At 39.3% G+C, this 20,303-nt stretch overlaps 2 protein-coding genes across 13 annotated transcripts in view; both read right to left on the bottom strand.

The window, feature by feature from the left end:
* lmo7a (LIM domain 7a) overlaps positions 1-13,648 on the bottom strand; it is a 59,515-nt gene extending 45,867 nt beyond the window's left edge. For 3 of the 12 annotated variants that reach the window (XM_017302068.1, XM_017302080.1, XM_017302073.1), the window contains exons 1-3: positions 13,003-13,646; positions 3,731-3,801; positions 864-933 (exon numbers count right to left, since the gene is read on the bottom strand). In XM_017302068.1, coding sequence (XP_017157557.1) covers positions 864-933; positions 3,731-3,801; positions 13,003-13,074 — 213 coding nt within the window. In that variant the 5' untranslated portion in view covers positions 13,075-13,646. The other 9 variants (XM_017302076.1, XM_017302078.1, XM_017302097.1 and 6 more) reach the window with 8 other exon arrangements.
* A 1,255-nt stretch (positions 13,649-14,903) lies between these two features.
* Positions 14,904-19,108, bottom strand: uchl3 (ubiquitin carboxyl-terminal esterase L3 (ubiquitin thiolesterase)). The gene is made up of 9 exons (XM_008433642.2): positions 18,975-19,108; positions 18,777-18,788; positions 18,267-18,395; positions 17,961-18,117; positions 16,953-17,038; positions 16,786-16,833; positions 16,612-16,687; positions 15,656-15,714; positions 14,904-15,523 (listed from the first exon to the last, which is right to left on the bottom strand). Exons 1-9 carry the CDS (start codon positions 19,014-19,016, stop codon positions 15,434-15,436), a joined length of 699 nt encoding a protein of 232 aa, XP_008431864.1. The 5' UTR covers positions 19,017-19,108; the 3' UTR covers positions 14,904-15,433.
* Positions 19,109-20,303: the final 1,195 nt, after the last annotated feature.

Here is a 20,303-nt window from a genome sequence, read left to right as displayed (position 1 = left end):
ACGCATTCATACATTATTTTTGCAGCATGTAGTTCAATGTGGGATTTAGCGCCTTGTCCAATGAAGCTGTGGCGAATAAAAAAAGATGTAATCAAACTCACAGGCCCAACCAGTCCTGAAAATTGGCCAACCTGTTGGAAACTCAAATATTTGATCCTGATCAGTGCATGCACTGGGAATAATCAGTAATCAATCTGTGTTGCACTTCCACTCTCTTCTGTGTGGAGGCTGTTACTGAAGGAAGAAGAAGCAAAGTCAGCATTTCAGTTGTTCATTACGGCTGCAACAACCAAAATCTAGACTTTGGATAGCTGCAGTTGTTCATTTCTGCCAGAGGAAATTAATTCTAACCCAAATGTTTTGGAAATGTTTTGTCCAACCAGAAATGGAATACCAGCCAGGACTATTGCAGCTCTTTTGGTTTTATCCTTTTCATCTTTTAATCTCTGCCTGTCATTAAAGAGTCTGGATGTTGCCAAAATAAAGAAGACTCATCATTACCTATTTTCAGAATGAATCAGCCCCTGGCTATTTCCTTTTTTTTAATCCCACTTTACAATGACTGTCTGACATTATTGTAACATAATTGTTAAGTAAGCGATTTGCATCCTTTGAAGCAGCTCCTCATTCACCAAACTTACTGGGCAAGTATGAGGAAGCACATATCCAATTACCTTGACCTGTCAAACTTCATTATTCCCTTTGCTTTAACTCACAGCACCGAACATCAGCAGCGTTACAAACATGAGGAAAAACGTGAGAAAATGATGTGGTGTAAAGCTTAGAAACGCTTTCACTGACGGCTATATTGGCATAATTTGAAAACACAGTCCCAGACTAAACAAGAACAGAAGACGACTTACCAGTCCAGCAATAGGTGTAGGGAGCCTGTTGACCCTTTTGATGGTGCCAGGCTTGATCTTGTTTATCAGACTGTAATCAGAGGAAAGAGACACAGAACATCAGGGTAAATTAAAAGGTAAGTGAAAGCACCCGCTCATTGTCAAAGCTGCCCCAGCTACGCAGGAATGAGCAGGATTTGATGCACAGTCCTGGTGGTGTTGTGTGTTTACGACCTGGTTTAATGGTGGCCACCTGGCTTCAGTTTAGTAAATCACCGGTGCCGCGCCATGGTGTAAACAAAAATGAGCCCTTGTGCTTCCAAAAACATGCCCTCCACTGCAGAAGTAACCTCAAAACAAACCTGAATAACCACATTTAAACTCGGAAAACAGCTACGGTTTTAGGTAGAGGATAATGGACTTGTGGTGCCGTTTAAAACCACTTTGAAGGAAAGTTATAGAGTAAGAGTCAATATAAAACAAGATAAAAAATAAAAACAACTGCCTGCAGTGACAACCTTTGTAGTTAGGGTGTTTAAGAAGGTTTTTTACTCTGCAGCATAAATAGTTTTTCACAATCACAGCACAGAATCTGAGCACAGATAATATATTTCACAGTCTTATTTGTACTATGTTTCCAGCACATTATTGTGCAGAACAATAATGTGCTGGAAACACATTATTGTTCTGCACAATAATGGGTAATTACTTCAGTTATTATCCATCTTCCACATATATGAGATCGAGTTGCACATCTAACAGATCAAGGGGGGGAAACTCAAACATATCTTAGACTTTAGACATTATCCAGTTAAGATATTTATGAGATATCCAGTGAGAAATTTGCTGTTAATTGAAATAGGACGACAATTAGTTTGATGCAAGATCAAGAAGTGACTTCCTGATCAGAAACCTGTGAGTCTGATTGTTTTCTGACAAATGAACCCACTGCGTATAAGCACATCCAGGACTCAGAGTTAACTATTTTTGCTAACAATGAGGTGTTTAGTAATGAGGCCAAAGAAACACCAGAGCTATTCAAAAGGATTGGTATTTTCCACAACATTTTGGGACATGTCCGTGGTTCATGTGAGAGTCCAAGAGAGAGCAGATAATACGAAGGCTGAACAGAATACAGCAACATTCCTCGGAAGTCATTCATTTGGGATGAGTTTCCAGAATGTGAAAACCCATTTCTTCTATGAGAACCGTGACCGAAGACCAAAAGGAGCTGACTCTCTCTCTGAGCCGTTTTACCCGTGACTACTCCTGATAGTTGAAACATTTTTGTAAATTATCTTATTTTAACCAAGTGTAACCACCACATCTAGTTTATCTTAATCCAATTAGAACAATCGAGTATCGGTGTTTTGATCATTACTTTGGAGATAAATCTATCAGGCGATGTCTTCAGGATAACACAGCAGTTGGAACCGTAAAGCATAAAGAACGTAGTTTAAAAAAGGCATATGTCTATGTTTGTCTAATCTACATGTTTAGCCAGGTACCAATTTACTTTAATTTATTACAAATGTTAGCTCTCAAGTCTTCTATTAAAATGGTTCAAGGTGGTCAATGGTCAAAATATATATTATTTTTTCCAAAAAAAATGCTAATCATACAGTCATTGCACGGTAAATATTTTTGCACAGCTTCCATAACGACTAGTTATGATGGAACAACTGCAGAAATGAACTTAAAAAGTAAGTTGTGGGAATATTTTTGAAAACATGCAACTAAAGAAGCCATTGTTTTAAAGAAACTGAACTCCGTATAAGATGAAGCAATTTTCTGGCTGTAGGCGGATGGGATAGGCTGACAATAGACTTAAAGAAAGAGTGTGGGGCTGGGGTTGGGGGTGTGGGGGGCTGCACTTGGGTTCATGCTGGTCATTTTACAGCGAAACAATGGATTTTCATGAGATAAAACACAAACACTTAAGGCTGAGTAGGATATAATCATGTGTGAGAGCAACACTGGACATTCCTTTGCAAGCAAGAAACTGGGATATCTGCAACACAATGGGAGCAGGAGGGTTGTGTTTGTAGGTGAAGGTGATTTAATCTGTCTTCCTCTTCCTCGTGCTGAGAAAACACGGACAGCTTGATGACTGAAAAGAAAAAGAAACGCAAAAAAAAACAAAAAAAAAACTGCAGACGGTGTTGTTCGTCAGAGTCAGGCCCCAATCAGCAGAGCGAGGCGGTTCTTCTTCTTCTCCTTCGAGCGACTGCCGATAAAGGTTTGGACGACTCTGCACGGGCTGCTGCTAATTATCAACCTCATGCTGACATGTGCAAATCCCATCACAGTGTCCGTTAAGCAATTTGCACATATGCGTGCTGCTTCATTATGCTCTGCCGTACAAATGTCCTAACTGAGAAGAGTTATTGAGTCAAGGCAAAAAAAAGCAAATGTCACAAAAACATGGACTCATAAAACTGACTTGTTGGCTCGTCCCATATCCATTCGGGGAAATTAGAAAGCAGCATGCTTTGAAACCTTCCTGTGGTCAAAACTGAAACTTTTTCATCCACTGCACAGCTTCTCATTACAGCGAGGACGGCACGCAGCCCAATCCACAGATCCATAACATCTGTCCACCAGGCAACACAACTGGAAAGACATCGCTCTCCTATCCAGCAAGGCATGAGAGAAAGTCTGATCGTGATAGCATCAAATAACCTACAAATAACTGCCTCCATTGTTCCGTCCGGACAACCCTGGCTCCGTTTATGCAAGCTAACAAACAAACAGTGGCCTGGCAGGGGGTCTGCCTGGGAAATATCAGCGACACTTACGTTGGAAGAGAGCAGACGTGGAGGAGAGCGAAGGGATTCCTTATGAATGAGTGGCCTAATAGAGATGCCTGGGAAAAGAGGAGTACTTACTCACACAGCAGAACTCCATTCTCCAGGGCTGATCGGAAGTCGCCGTTCCCAAATTTTTTCTTGGTTGCTGCCTGGGGAGAGAGAAACAAAAAAAAAAAAGAAGCAAGAATGCAAGAACAGTGAGCAAAAACAGTCAGCAAGGGTTGGGTAAGGAGAGGAGTAGGAGGAGGAGGAGGAGGAGGGGGGCAGAGTGTGATGAGGGGTGGGGAGCGTTGGAGAATAAAGGTAGGATGTTGAGAACAGTAGCAGAGGAAGTCAGAGGTATTTCCTTCTGAGTTCCTACACTGTCTCTGAGGGCCAACGTTAAGTAAGGTCCTCCAGGTATTCCTCAGGGGGTTGGGGGTAGGGGGGTCCCGAGTGGGTGATTTCCTCTCACTTTAATGCTGGAAGCTGCTGGGAAATGTGCGGGCTGTGTTAAAACTGTACTGGAGTCAGTCTGCAGAAGCCACAAGGCTGGAACACTGAAGGAACACAGCGGCTGTGTTACAGCCTCATGCTTTTCCCATGATCTCAAACCGCCGCAGCAGAAACACCAGGAACCATTATGTAAGCAAACACGGACACTGCATGCATGAATGCATGCACACCCTGACGTGTAGCCTTAAACACAAGCGCACATGCAATGGAGCGACTGAAGCAAATGTGCAGGACTTCTACAGCGATTCGTGGATTTACTACATTTCCTGTGCAGCTTCTCTCTCATGCAGCATTTTTATGTGAAAAAAAAACACAATTATTTTTTTTAATGTTTTGCAACAAAGTGCATGATTTTTAGCCACTCCCTGATTCCTGCAGTGTTTTGTTGGAATGCTTCCTGGTCTAATAAAGTCTAAATCTGGATCTCTTAAATACAGAGAGGCTAAAAAACTGTATTTACTCAGCAGTCCTGCTCAATACTTTCAATACAACACTGTGCTACTCAAACAATGTGTGAACTAGAAAATAAATTGATAAATAAAAAGTGATAGGATTCATATCTACATAAATAACAACCATGAATATGTTGTGAACTTTCAAAAGTAGGGTGTATCGATAAATTGGACCATATTTACTTAATTTTGGGAGGTCTGGGATCGGCCAATACTTACAAATCAAATCTGCCTTATGTACTTCTGCAAAGTTCTTAAAATCAGCCACTCTCCTTCCTGACTTACTCTGACAAACATCAGGTCATATCTACACGTTTGTTGTTAAAAATCTGGAAAAAAATAAATAAAAATTGTCATCGGCCAAAATCGGAATCACAAGGTAAAGTTTTTTTAAAGATTGTTGATTGACCAGAAAACTCCAATTGACGCACCGCTAATCGAAACATTGAAGTTTCATAACACTCATTTGAAGTGGTGGAATTTTAATCACAGAAGTAATATGGACCAATATAAAATTTTTCTGGTAACAATTTTCACAATATTTCCTTTTGTAGAAGAGTAAGTGTTAAAACGTCTTTAATTAGCGTCCTGTGTACCACGACAGACAGACGGATTGACGGACAGAGTTCAGCGACGTCCGATTCTAAAAAGCAGCTTCTGGCTGCTTGTTGACTCCTCCTTGCTTATAATGTGGCTTGACATGTGTTTAACCGCTAAATTCAATCTTCCACACTTCCTGTGATGTTCATGTTATTGCAAAAAATACACATGCAGCCAGGAAAGGCGAGTGGATTCGGCGGTGTCCCGCAATGCTGTGAAGTTGCGAAAATAAAGTGTGGGGTAGGGTAAGAAGGCTTTCGTTCTTTTCTAAAACAACACTGGCAGAGGAACTCAGGCTGACCTAATGCTTCTGAATTGAATTGAAGAACTTCTTGCTCTTCTTGTTACAAATCATTTCTTAGTCTGTGACTGCTTAGTCGAAGAAACTATATGTGTTCACTTCATGCCTCCCTTTACCTGCAAAGACTTTCCCACCTGATGTGGGCCTGTGATTACCTCGCTTGGTGAGTCAGGGGTGTCGCACAGGTGTGACATCTTTCATCATTTCGGTCAATTAGAAATAGAAAGGTTTTGATTTGTGATTTCTGTTTTTGTTTTAAACCAGAATTAGCAGGTGTAAAAACAAAGTGTTGCAAGAAAGCTCAAAAAGGATCAAAGCAAAATGCAACAACACTCCATGTACTTAAATCAGTAAATAAATGTCCTTAATTTGAGCCAAAAAACTAAAACAAAACATAGGTTTCAAGCATATTCTTAAAAGGTCTTCTATATTACACTACAAAAATAAGTAGGCTTGTCGGCATTTACAATCAAGGATTACGCCCATGTTTTAAAGCAAGCTTGAAAAAAACTCTTGCAAAGTGAAGTGCAGGACAAAATTACGGACAAGACAGGAAAAAGCGAAACAGTTAAAGGCGACTAAACGTAACTATTATTATTTTCAAACAATTTGCACTACACCTCAGAACACGCCCTGGGTAACCAGAGATGGCCACGGCCTCGAATGCTTATCATTCCAAGAGAATTAGACCATGCCAAGATACATGAACGAGAATAAAGTTCTCACACATTTCCACTGCCTACCTCTGTATCATTTGCACAATGGAATCGAGCTACATGGTAAGAAATACTTCAGTTCAGTCTGCTTCTTTCTTTTTCATTCACAAAATTAGTATCCAAACTAATTCCCCAGGACAAAAAAAAGAAAAAGACAAACAGGAAGATGAGAGAGGCAGTGAGAACTGCCATTATTTTATAAGGAGTGAAAACAACCTTATGCAACTGGCAGCAGTCAGCCAGGCTGTGCATTTAGCATACGAAATCCTGACCCCTGCTGTTCCACAGATGCGTCGGCAAGTTGCTGGGATCCACTTGCATGCAAATAAACAATAGAGAAGGAAACAGCTCTGTGTGAACGATAACATCTTTCATCCTCTTTCCACAGGGTGTTACTTTGATGTTGCTCTCCCCTCACATTTTCTAATCAAAAGTGACATCGGCTAATCTGACTGAAAGAGGACAATTAGGGTATTAGGTGTGGGAACCACCCTGGCACCAAGCTGGATGTGCTGTAACAGAATACCAGTGTGCTCCACTATTATTAGAGATATTATCAAGCATCAAGATCAACAGGTCTGATCTGGAACGGCAGACGGGCGCTCTGGTTTTATCAGAGAACTAAACACAGGAGCAGAATCAACAGCTGAGTTACGATGCGGAAAGCTCCAGAAATAAGGTTCCGGTTCACCATGGGTAAAGACAGATGCCCGAGCAAAACAATTGTGCCTCGCAAAAGTTTTTATAGGCCTGCGTCTTTTCCCACATTTTATTATGCTCCAAATAACCAACTTTAATGCATTTTATTTGGTTTTAATGTGCCAGACCAACACCAAGTATTACGCAGTAGTGAAGGTGGGAAAAAAAATCCTTCCATCTGTCCGTCCTTTGTCAAGAAACGCATAGTAGCTTTGGGGGAACTGTAAAAGAAACCCACCGTTGCTCAGGTGGCCAAATTTCTCAACAGGAAAACAATTGGTTATGTGTTGTAAAAAAACCTAGAGAAATTCAGTTTGAATTGTGACACAAACCATTTATGGGAAACAGTGATTAGACGGAAGAAAGCATTTGTCTCTTTGGTGAGACCAAAGTTGGATTCTTTTGATTAGGGGGTCTGAAACTCCAGTCCTCATGGGTTTTGAGAGGATGATCTGCTCAAAATACTTGAATCGAATAATTAGGCATAAGCAGGAATGTCTTGAACGTGAATGCAGGCTGAGTGAGTAATCCAGCCACTTCATTCAACTGCTTTGGACCAGTTGCATCTAAATGTTCCAGGTCAGCGACCAGAAACTTATCCATGTGTTGGAATGGCTCGGTCAGTCTCTGTCAACTCTCCATCATGATGTGAATGAGCTAGAGCTATTTGGCTTTGCTATTTATGGCCAAAACCTGCTTCTATAGATAGGCAACGCTGGTATACACGCACCCCGAAAGACTTGCAGTCGTAAATGCAGGGAAAAGGTTGAGTCTCGCTTTTTAAGGGATTTTGAAAACCATGCCTTCTTTTCCATCCACTTTACAATGATAAGCTATTTTGTTGTGATTGGAAGGATTTCACATAATAGATTGACGTAAAGTTCATTGTTGTAACATGACATCACGGAAAAAAAGTTCAACTTCTGCAAGGAACAGTAATTATTACAGGAACAAATCAAACGGGGGGAAGCCCAGATAGTGCATGAACAGTCTGAGGAGTCCATGTTTATTCATACGGGACACCAAGGCCAATCTGGTTACTGATGTAGCACTCAACCACTAATTGTTCCTGACATTCTTTGTGTCTCGAGCATAGAAGTATGGGTCAACAGAGGGAACATTTTTCCACACGCTTCGGGGTTTGAATTGAAAACAAAAATTCAGCTGTGGAATCCATTAATGTCATCACTGGTACAATGGAGCTACAACTGTTTCTACACCGAAGCAACTGGCTTCCTGTGCAAGGGCCTGTTTTCACGTTGATGATTCTGAACGTAGTTACTAATTACTTCATGTCAAAACTGTCAAAAAGGGAACATTCAGGGTGACAAATGGTCCGTCTAGATTCAACGTTTCTATGGAGGTAAACAATGAAGCAACATCAGCTCCAGAGAGCAAGAGTTGTTTCCTCTCCAAGTTATTAATAATTTCATTCCCTCAAAGACAGTAAAAAAAAAAGTCCACCGAGACGGATCAACTTGGCGATCTTACTGTTTTGATTGATACTACTCTGTTCCAAAAACAGAGCCATTCAAAACATATTTTGTGAGTTATTTGGGGAAAATGTCCAGGAAACATTGCTTCAGAGGAGCAATAAATTTCCTCTCCATTCAGTTTTCATGGGTAGTGACAGAAAGACTCGAGCGGGACGCCGTTAAATCTGGTAGTACCTTTGTTTTCCCAAATCTAGGAATAGCAGCCAATAAAAATAAGTCTTGGGTGCTTGGGTAGTTCTCTCGGTTCCTGCATAATATGGACAGGAAGGATACTTTAATTTCATTCAGATTTATACAACTCAGAATTCTAGATCTACCAGCTTGTATTGCTCTTGAATACCTACTTTATTCTTGATTATTTAAAGCATTTTTGAGAGTAAAACAAACTAAAACCCTGCCTTAAGATCTGCTGTTTCTTACAGCTGCAAAGGGATTCGTGTGCCATGACATTTTTTGTCAATTTTGCAAATACTATCTACTGTCTTTTGGGTTAATATTCTTTGATTTTAGTTTATTTTAATAGTAATGTATTGCTATACTGGCCCATTCTATACTGTCATTGTTTCTCATGGAATGTTTTGATCATTACCTTAGATAGGAAATCAGATACCGTTTCTCAGCCAGCTCAACTCCCATCCACTGGGAACAACAGAAGACAATAGATGGATCCACTGATGGAGGGAAATCAATTTTCCCTTCATCTGTGAAGTATTTCCTTTGACACTGGCTTTTTTTTCTAAGCAATTTCAGACTTTACAGATACATCTTAAAATGTCAAGGTCTGAAATCCTTTCTAATGACACTTTTGAGAGGGTAGGGTTTGGTTCTGTAATAGAACAGTACTGCTCCACAACATTGTCTATTAAACATGCATAAAAGTTTTCTAATATTCATAAAAAAAGTTTCCAATTTCTTTAAAGATCTTGCAGTACTCAGTGTGATTTTTTTTTTCTAATTTTCTTTCCATAAAGCTTACTATGTATTAAATCTTGGGCTGCTTATATCTAAAACCTTATGAATAATAATATATATTTAAGTACTAAGCATCAGAATAAGTCACTGCTAAATATAGAAACTGAATGAAAAGTACTTTTATGAGCGTAGAGAACAATCTGATTGTAACCTGACAAACTGATAAAACCCACATGCTAGACCGTATGTTTTGCATTTTTAATGTTTTGAATTGTGCTCCTGCTTTCGCTTGAAAAGAATTCAAAAATGTTTTATATCTTAAAATATTTACATAACAAAAACAGAAACTTTGGTCAGAAATTAGCACGTGTGTTCTTTTGCATGTTCGATTTTAAGATGGCCTACATTTTCTATAGATTTGCTGAGAAATCGGCAGTTGCCTGATTGAAAACTGGATAATCCTTGATTGGTCCTGACCACTGATAGGAAAAAAATCAAAAATCTAATCTTCTCTAATGATCAGAGAAGTGTACCTTATCAGCTGGCAGGTCGTGCTGCCGGCAACACCTTTCACTATAATGGAGAATGAATAAGACTCAAACGTTAGTTATAGTATCAGTGGTGTGATATAATACCTTCAAAGGATGCAGATTTAAGAAGCTGTTGAAAAAAAATTCTTATTTTCAAAAACAAGACAAATCGTGTGTCTGCGCTTCAGGTTCCAATAGAGTGTGAGAGAGCAAGACGTTCAGATGATTCTTGCAGGAAAGCTGATAAAGGGGTACAGCAAACTGCTTTATTCAATCCTTTTGAGCTCTGTCTGTCCAGGATATCTCAAGAGTTGAAGTAATCATCTATATTCTAGGGAATACACATGAGGGCTGTTGATTATGTAATGCTAGCTGTGCTAGCCCTGCTAATAGCTAATATAAGATGCTAACTGCAGTTTAAACAGAAAGACAACTTCATAAATATTTTACTTTGGTTTGAAAAAAATACATTTTCTGTTTTACAAGTATCATTTCTCATTCTCACAGCGTTTTGTCGCCTCTTCTTATGTAAACAAGTAACAACCTCTCACTACAAGAAGGCTTAGATGCTAATAATTACAGCTCTTAAAGAGAAATTTAACTAAGCTAAAATTGGTATGAGCAGGTCAAAGTATAACATAAAATGGAGTTTGTCAATCTTAGTGCTTATACTTACAAAAAAAAATAAATTCCTGAAAAATAAACAACAAACAGAAGTAGAGAACAATGAAAGGAAACCATTATTATCACTAATTGTCATTACAAGCAGCCATATGCTTGCTCTTCAGACCCATAAGTTGCTCAAACACCACCACTTGTTCGGGGTCGTCATAACAGTTACACTCGAAGGGTTTTCTATTCAATTAACAAGAGCTTCCATTATTCCAACAGGCCCTGTGGTCGAAGGATCCCGTGCCCTGCGCTGACAGCCGACTGCCTCAGAGGGGGCTGCGTTCACAGCCATGGCAGCAAATCCTGGAATGTGTCCATGTGACGGGCTCCGGACCGTTTAGTCTCACTTTTTTAACGCTACCACCAACCTCGCAGTGCACACATGCCTCGGTTTAAAGCTCTGTGAAGCCAAGCAGCTTGTTAATCATTCAGAGGCACAATCCAATAGCAACAAAAACTTTCTCTTCGAGGGGGTGGGGGGCGCCAACAGCTTCTCTAGTGCCAGAGTACGGTTTGTTGTTGCTCTTTTATTTCCACCGTGCCAGTCCTCTCTCACATTCTTTTCATCCAGCAGTTCCATGGCCTTTACCTTCACCTTCTTGTACTGCAGCCTTCAGCTGAGCGCTGCAGCCCCCATCCCAGTCCCACCGGCAGAGTCACTACAATGGGCCAGTGTGTGAATGGGAGAGACGCTGATGTCACATTGAAAGCATTCAGATTCACCCCTTCATGAAATTAGAACAATATTTGTTTAGTTACAGTCATGCAGCAGCTTTGTGTCGGTGCCACCATGCTGGGAGGAGAATTCGCAAAATGAGGGGGGGGGGGAGAAAAATGGCTCCCTAATTAGATGAGAAGAAAGAGTACGGCGAGAAGTTGGGTGGAAATTTTATGTAAGGTGACATTTTAGATTTGTTAGCATTTTAGAGGGTATATGTCAAATTGTATTGACTGCATGAAATGGCAAGTATGTTTCACCTATTAAGGTATTCCAAGGATTTGAACAATAAAAAAAATTGTATCCTACCATTTGTATGGTTTAAACACAATTTTCACCCAAAGAAAGTGTTGGAATGAATGGAATTTTTCCTAATCATAAGGAAAAAAGTCCACCTTCTACACACTGCTGCTCAGCTGCCCTATAGCACATTCTGTCTGTTTCACAAAATATTTCCAGTTGCAATAAACATCTACAGTCATGGCTCTTACAAAGGGAACACCGCTTCAAAAATACACTTGACAAGCTAAGAGAAGCATGTTAGCTTAAAAAAAAAATTTACTGTAGGTTTTGCTGGATCAAACAGTTCAACTAATCAACTAATAACATGAAAACTACTAAACCTTAGCTGTTCTTTATTTCGGTTGCTGATTTCCTGAAATTATCATAAACAATTTGCCTGCCATGATGTGCAACTGCTTTAAGAATTTTTGCATCAGTATTTCTCACATGAAAAAGGTGTGAGATCAAAACAAACCAAGAATATGTCAAATTATTTGTTAACATCTCGGCAACTGGGACAAGCTGCACTTTTTCTTAATGCTTTTGTATCTTTTTCTGCTTGAAACTGGAGCCCTGAAGCCCCACGAGCTTAAAAACAGAGGAGCAGGTTTTGACAAGATCTAAAGAAATAAAAAGCAGACAAGCAGTCCTGCAACGATGAATGAGTTCAACACAATGTAACCTTTTCACTAAGAAGATAAGACACCCGTTCACTGAGAAACTATTTTTGTTTTCCAGAAGCAAGGCTGATCTCACTGGTTAAATTGTACACCAGTTGAGAAGGAACAGCATGAACCTGTAGATATGTTCAGACTTCCCTACTTTTAACATTAAATCTAACCAAAAGACACTGAAACACTGAAGACACTGAACCTTGATTTCCACATGAAATGCATACTTTACTTTCATCTGAGAGAGAAAGACTGTCAAGCAACAGTCCAGTCTTTTTACTCCCCAGCAGGGTAAGACACATCTGCTATTGTCTCTGACTCCAGAGTGGCTTAACGCAACAAATGTAACAGTTGTATCCCAAAGTTCTCTTGAAGCCCCGACTCCATAGCTACACCTCCTTTTTTTTTTAACTGCACTTTTTTCTTCCAGTGCATTTTCCATTCGAATGTTTGGATACAGGACTCTTAACAGGCAGCTTCTTCTGCCATGACCTTTTGGGAATCTCCGTCATAGTTCATGTTAAACCAGTGGTTTTCTTCACAAATGTCATTTCTGTGTTAAAGCACACGATCTTGTGCAATGACTTTTGCGGCTGTCATTAATTATAAGCCTAAATCGTCAAAAATAAAAAATAAAAGTAAATGCATGAAATATATCATAATGAATATAAATTACTTTGACTTTTTGAGCAGAATTACTGAAACAAATGAGCTTTCCAGAATAGTATCACTAATATATTGGAGCATAAAAGCGTCTAGTGTTAGAATATCCTCGGTACAACAGTTCTCAGGTAGCTTTTACTTACCTCTATCCATCTTTGCGCCTCCAAGTATGCTTCCTCGCTGCTGACGGAGGACTGCTCACGCCACTCCATCATTTAGGCGTATCACTCCAGGTTATGAGATGCAAGCACAACTATCGCCTTTAAAAGTCTTCCCGTGGACAGCCAGAAACACAGGTGACCTCGTGATCACACCTCTTGTTGAGCACAAAAATGTTTCCTATTGTTCTTTTGCAGCAGGGTGGATGCAAGGTGTAACAAGAGGTTAGTACATTCCGTCTGCATCACCCTGCCGCTGCAGCAGCTTTACCTGTCCTTTCATCCGACACACCTGTGCTTCGGTTCTTTTCTTCAAAGCTCCGATCAAAAGAGTCCTCGGAGTCTTCCTGAGCTCGACTTCGTCAGCTCACAGAGTTTAGGGCATTTAGAGCAGCAGACCTGCAGCAGGGAGGGGGCAGCTGAGAGGCAAGGTCCGGGGTGTATCCACCCGTGCCCCTGCGGCTTCCAGGTAAACACGAAAGCCCGATTTTGCCCCAAGAAAGACCATAAGGGAAGAGGGGGTGGACGAGTTCAACACAAAAAGCGCAAAAGATCAGACGTGCGGAAGTTTCCTCTTCCTCAAGTGAGGAGGAAGAAGAATAGACTTCTCGGGCAAAAATCGTTGAAAAGAAAGTTGGGCGAGCTGTAGACTGATGGACCTCGAAGAAAATACAAAAAAAAAAAAAAAAAAAAGTTTGAACACCTGGGAAAACTGACAGCGATCGGATCTCTCCATCGAGATCCAAGCAAAGTGCGCCGTTACAGCGCCACTCAGTGGAGGAAAGGGAGTATTACACGATCTGAAAACTATCACATCGCTTTCAAATAACCTACAGGTCTGTCATTTTCACCATGTAGGTACTCTTCAACTGACGCAGAATAAAAATAATGTTATTTTTGCTTGAAGTAAGTATTTCATACAATAGAAAAGAACAATGTGGTAGCAAAACTTTAGTTCCCAATTAAACAGGTCAGACTTTCCCTGTTCTTGACAGGATTTGCACACAATTTTGGGTCACTCCTCCATACAGATCTTCCAGGATTCGGGGCTGTTGCTGGGAAACACAGAGTTTCAGCTCAATCCAACAAAGTTTTAGTAGGTCCAGGTCTGGAGACTGGGTAAGCAACGCACTCGCTCTGTTCCCTTTGCAGAAAACAACCACCTCAAAGCATGATGGAACCATTCCCATGCTTCACGGTTGGAATGGTGTTCTTGGGGTTATACCAATTCTCCTTCCTCCAAACATTGCAAAATAAAACTACTAAAAACAGGTTTTATTTTGGCCTCATCTGACTATATGACAGTACATCCTCCTCCTCTACAGACACTGCTGTATTCACAGAACATAATCTTATAACCTTGTAAGCTAATTCATACCAAAGTGAGTCAATTAAAGACTTCTCATACTTTTGTCACAGTTCTGTCACATCCTGGAGGTGTAGTCAATGTTCCTTTATCTTTAACATCTATTAACATCTCTACAATCGTCAACATTTGGAGCCTTTGTTGTCCGTTTGTGTCATTTTGTAAATGCAACAGTTTTTCCTTAAGCCTTTCAGATAATTCTCATGACTAAGCCATATTTCTAAAACAGGCATCTTGATCGGCAGCATCAGGTATGTCTGAGACTACACCCTGATTTGTAAATGTAAGCTCCTTAGAATAAATCTATTCAGAGGGTTGAATCATTTTAATGATATATTGTAATAGCAAAAGCTAAAAATTAAAACCTATTTAAAACAGCTCTTGCAGGTTTTTTTTGTTGTTTTTTACAACCACATCATAATTTTTGGAGTTTTTATATTAAACCTAATCTAATGTGGGAGCTAATTTTAGTAGAAAATATATGTAAACTTGAAGATGAACACTAAGGACCCCAAAAAAGTGCTTATTAAATTTGCCCTTTATTTGACAAACTCATAATTACAAAAATGTAGGCACCTTTCACTCACATGTTCAGACTAGATGTTTGTTATCCTCCGACAGTCATCTTTGTTAAAGCAGTTCATAACGCATTAATTCATGAAACATCTTTTAAGTGTTTTGAGAGAATGAAATTAAAGCATCTTAAAATGCGTCTCCACAGCTCCTCTCCATGATGTGATCGAAGTAATTGTCAAAAACAAACCCAAACACGATAAAATTAAACAGTGAATAAGTGCAGTTAAATGTTCACCCAAAGAGCTTCAAACATACATATGAAGCAAATCCTTAATCCAAGGCAGCGATGCAGATTTCCAATTTCTGGTATTCTTTTAGTTTGAGATTTGCTTGCTATAACATTGTGAGAGAAAAAAACAACATCTGTGTTTTATAATATATTCAGCACTTCAGAATGTTTGGCAGTAATGTTTTCTTTGCTTTCTGGGGTCAAAAAAACAAAACAAAAAAAAAACAAAAGGAAAAAGAGCTTCCTCAGAACGAGTCTTTGGACAGAGCGATGATGGTGAAACGGACCTCTTGAGGGTCGCGAGCCATGAAAACCTTACAAACTTCTACGGCGTCCTGGAACACACAAGTCAAATCATTTACTGCCAACAGATTTAAGGGAAACTCTCGCTGTCCAGCATCACAAAAAAATAAACTAAAAGTGAACTTTGTATGTAATAATCTTAATTGTGTTTAGCAATATCTTACCTCAAGGAGCGTATCTTCTGTAGTTTTTCCATGGACAACAGGGAAAGGCTTCCGTCCATCTATGAAATTAGATGAAATTAATAGTTGCTTAAAACCTTTTAATTATCACCATGGCTGCATATATATTATATATATATATATATATATATATATATAACCGCATTTCGGGAAGTGGACATTTTCTTATTTCTTCAGTTGTTTCAATAAACACCAGTCTTACTTGAATACTGTGTCTTTGCTATAGAGGTGAACCAATTGCAGTTTTCTAGGTGATCGTCAATCTTAACAATCCTGATCTGCCAATTACGATTTTGGCTGATGTAGATTTTTTTTGTCTACTAAGTATAGCAACAAAGTTGCTGAGTTGTAAACTCAGCAACTGTATTGTTGCTGAGCTGTATTGTTAACTGTGTACCTGCAGACGTGACATGGTGGCCAGGTCTGTCAGCCAGCCCACTCTCACAGCATAACAGAAAGGAATAGTGGCTGATTATCAGATCCTTTTCAGAGGCAAAGAAGATTGTTTTGGGAGATCAGCCAATGTCTCAAAACGAAGGAAAATCAGAGCCAATTTATCGGTGCACCCCTACTTTCTCGTTTCGATCGGCTGTTTGTGAAGCTTCATATTTGTTCCCTACGAAACCAGGAGGTTAAGGATTATTGCATAAAAGCTCTTAGGAACTCTAGTCTACTTAAAAGTTAAGAACTGAAGCATCACTTTTACTGTATCAAACTTTGGCTCCATGATTTGGGGGATTTCCCCAGCCCCCAACTAAACAAATGAACTCAAATTAACAGTCAGACCTTCATAACTTTTTCACCGAGAGACTTTGTAAGCTTGAATAAAAACATGACTTTATTGTACGTTTGTTAATACAAAAGTGCTGGTACCTGTACAGGGCGCTGTAATGTGACAAACCGCAACGAAGATTTGCGACATGCTGCTGTGAACTCACCTAGTTCGTATAACTGTCCTCCGACGTTCACAAAAGCTATAAAATGCAGATTGACTTTTTCATCTAAACTCGGGGCCTACGTCAGACGAGAAATTAATTCATTGAGGTTAATTTGTGTACATGTCAAATTCAGTGCAAATGAATCTTACAAATGAACTTATAGTTATTCCAAACCTCAGTTTGTCCCTCCTGTGCGCTAGATTCATGTGTGACACGTATGCTCTGGGAGAAACAATTGAACAAAAGAACTACATCAGTCATTTGACTTTTCTCCTTTACAGTTCCTTCGGGTTCGTTTCTAAAATTAATGTCCATCCATGCTCCCTTCAGCTTCGTCCTACCTCGTCTTTTTCCAGAAACGTGGCCCTTTCCTCTGGGGTCATTTTTGCCGTTTGTTCAAGGAACTTCTTAAGGGGAGAGTCGGCCTCTGCGAAGAAGGAGCGAAATATAAAAGGTACAGGACTTCTCGCTTTTAAATACAAGATTAGATTTAAACTACACTACTTATTGCTAAAGTAAGGGTTACTAAACATTTGTGAAAAAATCCCAGATTATTTTCAGATGCAACTTTGCGAAGTTCTGAATCTTGAAGTTAAATTAATAAAAGCAAGAGAGAAAAATACTAAAGACAATGACCAAAAAAATAAATAAAAAACAGAAACACTAAGAAAGGAAAGGAGGAAAGAGAAGGAGGAAAGGGTTGATGGAAGCAAGGTTGGAAAAGAAGAATAGGAAGGAAGGACAGGAATTGAACAAACAGTGGGCACAAAAAAGGAGGACAAATGATCCAGGTATGCATCTTTGTATGAAGAATGGAAGCACATAAGTACACAAGGAAGAAAGAGAGGACACATGGAGCCAAGAATAAAATAAAGCAGATAATATGACATTTCTTTAATAATTTTCTCTTATTGTTTGATTCTATCAAGGCAATGTGAAGACTATGGGAAATTGTTTTTTAATGTTCAGTTTTTGCATTGAATCAGCTCTCAGTCTAACTGTTTGGATTTCTAATTATCGTACAATGAAAAATTTTTTTTTTAAAGGAACATTTTTATATTCACACAAATTGTGTTAAATATTGAAACGATTACTATTATCACAAATTTTTACAAAATGTTTATTGTTGTGCAAATCTTATTTTTAAACCACAAACGTTTCTTTCACCTTTGTGGTGAAAGAAACCTTTCATCTAACATGAAGTGTTAGATGAACACTTCATGTTCATCTAAACTCTCAGCTAAATGCACTAAGGATGTTGTGATGCAACAAAATGTGAACAGATCCACATGCTTTTTGGTCAGTTTTACTTTTCACTCCAATGTGATTCACATGAAGTTAAAACTCACCAAACTGCAGGTGAGCCTGGTTGTTAGCCACTGCGTGAATTAATCCGATCGTTCCACAGGCGTTCCCAATAGTTTGCTTGATAAAATATACGTCAGGGGAGACTCCGTGCCCCTGGCCTTTGAGTCTCTCTTCCTCTTCTTGCTTAAACGCCTCATACTGGAAGCAAGAGAAAATCAGCAGAAAGACAAGAAACATGTAAACGATCATCAATATTTCTGGTCAACATTCATCAATGGCACATAAACTATAGACACCTAAAAATCAAGAGCGTCTATGTGTTTTATAACTGGATAAATATGCCAAACCTTCTCTGTTACAGGGAAGAGGAGCAGCACTGCACACACTGGTCTTGGCACCAAGCTCAGAAGCTCTGGATCCAACCCGTAAACGTCCCCAAACTGCCAAGACGGCTTCATGCCCAAACAGCTGACAAACTAGATGCAAACAGAGTAAATTAGCATGCACAATAAGATACACGGACATAATCTGGTTGAAAATACAAAACCCACTCACCCACCCTCCAAAAATATATATTTATGGGCTTGTAGACATATATTTAGGTTGTGGAACCAGACATGCTTTTGACAATTAATTTATTTAAACATGTTTTCCTAAGTTTGGACATCATTTAGCCACTGCAGTATGTTTTTAACCGCATTAACAGCGATTTTATTTTATTTTTTTATTGTTTTATGACAATACTGTAAATGTAGCATAGTGTTCAAATATGCAAGGCGTGGGCCTTGCACATTTGAACACTATTTGCAACTCTTTATTTTCAGCACTATCGTTAAATAGAACCAAAAAGAGCTTACCTTGGTCATGACCTGAAAACATAATAAAATAGAGAAAGAGAAATTGGTAAATACATATGATTTATTAGCAGAGCCCCTACACCGGGCTCAGCTTTTGTTCTTATTGCTAGCCAGCACAGTAGCTAGTGCTCACATGCTTCAGAATGAATGGCTTGAATAAAACCTTGCAGCTGTGAAAATAGCCGATGGGGTACATACTTCTGGATTGGACTCCAGAGGCAGCCAGCGTGGAGAGTCCATTTTAGGTGTAGTTTGATGATATGTTGCTGCTAACTGCGAGCTGAGTCTGATTTAGAAAGGTCTGTTTGACAGCTGCGATTCGCTTCCGTGTCTAATCAGTGCACATTGACCTGGAGGCGAATCACGGGGGTGGTTCGCTTGTTTTAGCTCACAACAAACACATCTTTAAGAAGATTCAGAATTTTTCACGAGCAAGTTTCACATTTTATGCTGTTTATATTAATATTATATTAATATTGTTGACATTTAAGGGCTACTATTCTAGTAAATTTAAAATATTTCCTTTTAACACCCCCTTTCTGAACCTTACGGTGGATCATTCCAGAATTTGGGCGTTGCTCGTTTGTAGAGATGCCTCGGTTTTATGCCTTATTTTTCATAAATTATTCAAGTTAATTAGTCACAATTGTTTCTAACATTTTACCTGAAAAAAATGATAGAATATTGGATGTCTTTTCATATGTAGCTCATACCCATTCGCTGCCAGACGGGGGCAGCGAATGGGTACTTTTTTTTCAAGTGTCGTGTAGAAGCTTTGAGTAGGAGAGGCAGCATCATACGTCAACGCTGCCGCCATATTGAAAGTGGCAACTTTAAAGCTTTACCAGTACCCAAATCATAATGTAAAAACTTCACACTGGTTTCTGACCACTCTTTCTTTTGACTATACATTGATTTCCAAATATAACAGACACTTTAATTTGAAGGAAAAAAAAATATGGACCACTGCTACAGTCTAGGATTTTTCTAATTAGGCAAGGTATGATGCTTTTAATATTATATCTGATCAGGAGTGACTTACAGAAAGATGAGAAAGTTGCAGGAAACATACAAGTTATGTCAATGCATGCTGGCTCTTAAAGTGCTGACCAGTGGTGGGAAGTAACGAAGTACATGTACTTTGTTACTGTACTTAAGTACAGTTTTCGTGTATCTGTACTTTACTTAAGTAGATTTAATAATGGATACTTTATACTTTTACTCCACTACATTCTACAGTAAGTATCTGTACTTTTTACTTCACTACATTTCTACAAAAGTGTCGCGTTACTCGTTACATCCAAGTTGCATTGAGCTTTTTTTTCCCGTTAAAATGTGAAGTTCAGTGTCTAAAGGTGGCGCCGTAAAATCCAAGCAATAACGTGACTTACGTGTTTGTTGTCACCCATCGCCTCCAACTTTACTCGCACGTGAAGCTCCCGACATGTGCAGTGGTTTCCTCTGAGCGGGAGAAGATGTCTGTCTAATCGTCAGTTATATAATAGCGCTGCATAAACCATAAGATAT

The sequence above is a fragment of the Poecilia reticulata genome, linkage group LG2, assembly GCF_000633615.1.
Source record: "Poecilia reticulata strain Guanapo linkage group LG2, Guppy_female_1.0+MT, whole genome shotgun sequence".
NCBI lineage: Eukaryota > Metazoa > Chordata > Actinopteri > Cyprinodontiformes > Poeciliidae > Poecilia > Poecilia reticulata.
This window is presented reverse-complemented; position numbering and strand designations above follow the sequence as displayed.

Excerpts from the sequence above, each read along its gene's own strand:
- uchl3 (XM_008433642.2), bottom strand. The coding sequence starts at position 19,016 with ATGGACTCTCCACGCTGGCTGCCTCTGGAGTCCAATCCAGAA. Across the intron at positions 16,834-16,952 it reads CGTTTCTGGAAAAAGACGAG|AGCATACGTGTCACACATGA; the intron begins GTAGGACGAAGC and ends TGTTTCTCCCAG. Across the intron at positions 15,524-15,655 it reads CAGAAGATACGCTCCTTGAG|GACGCCGTAGAAGTTTGTAA; the intron begins GTAAGATATTGC and ends TGTGTGTTCCAG.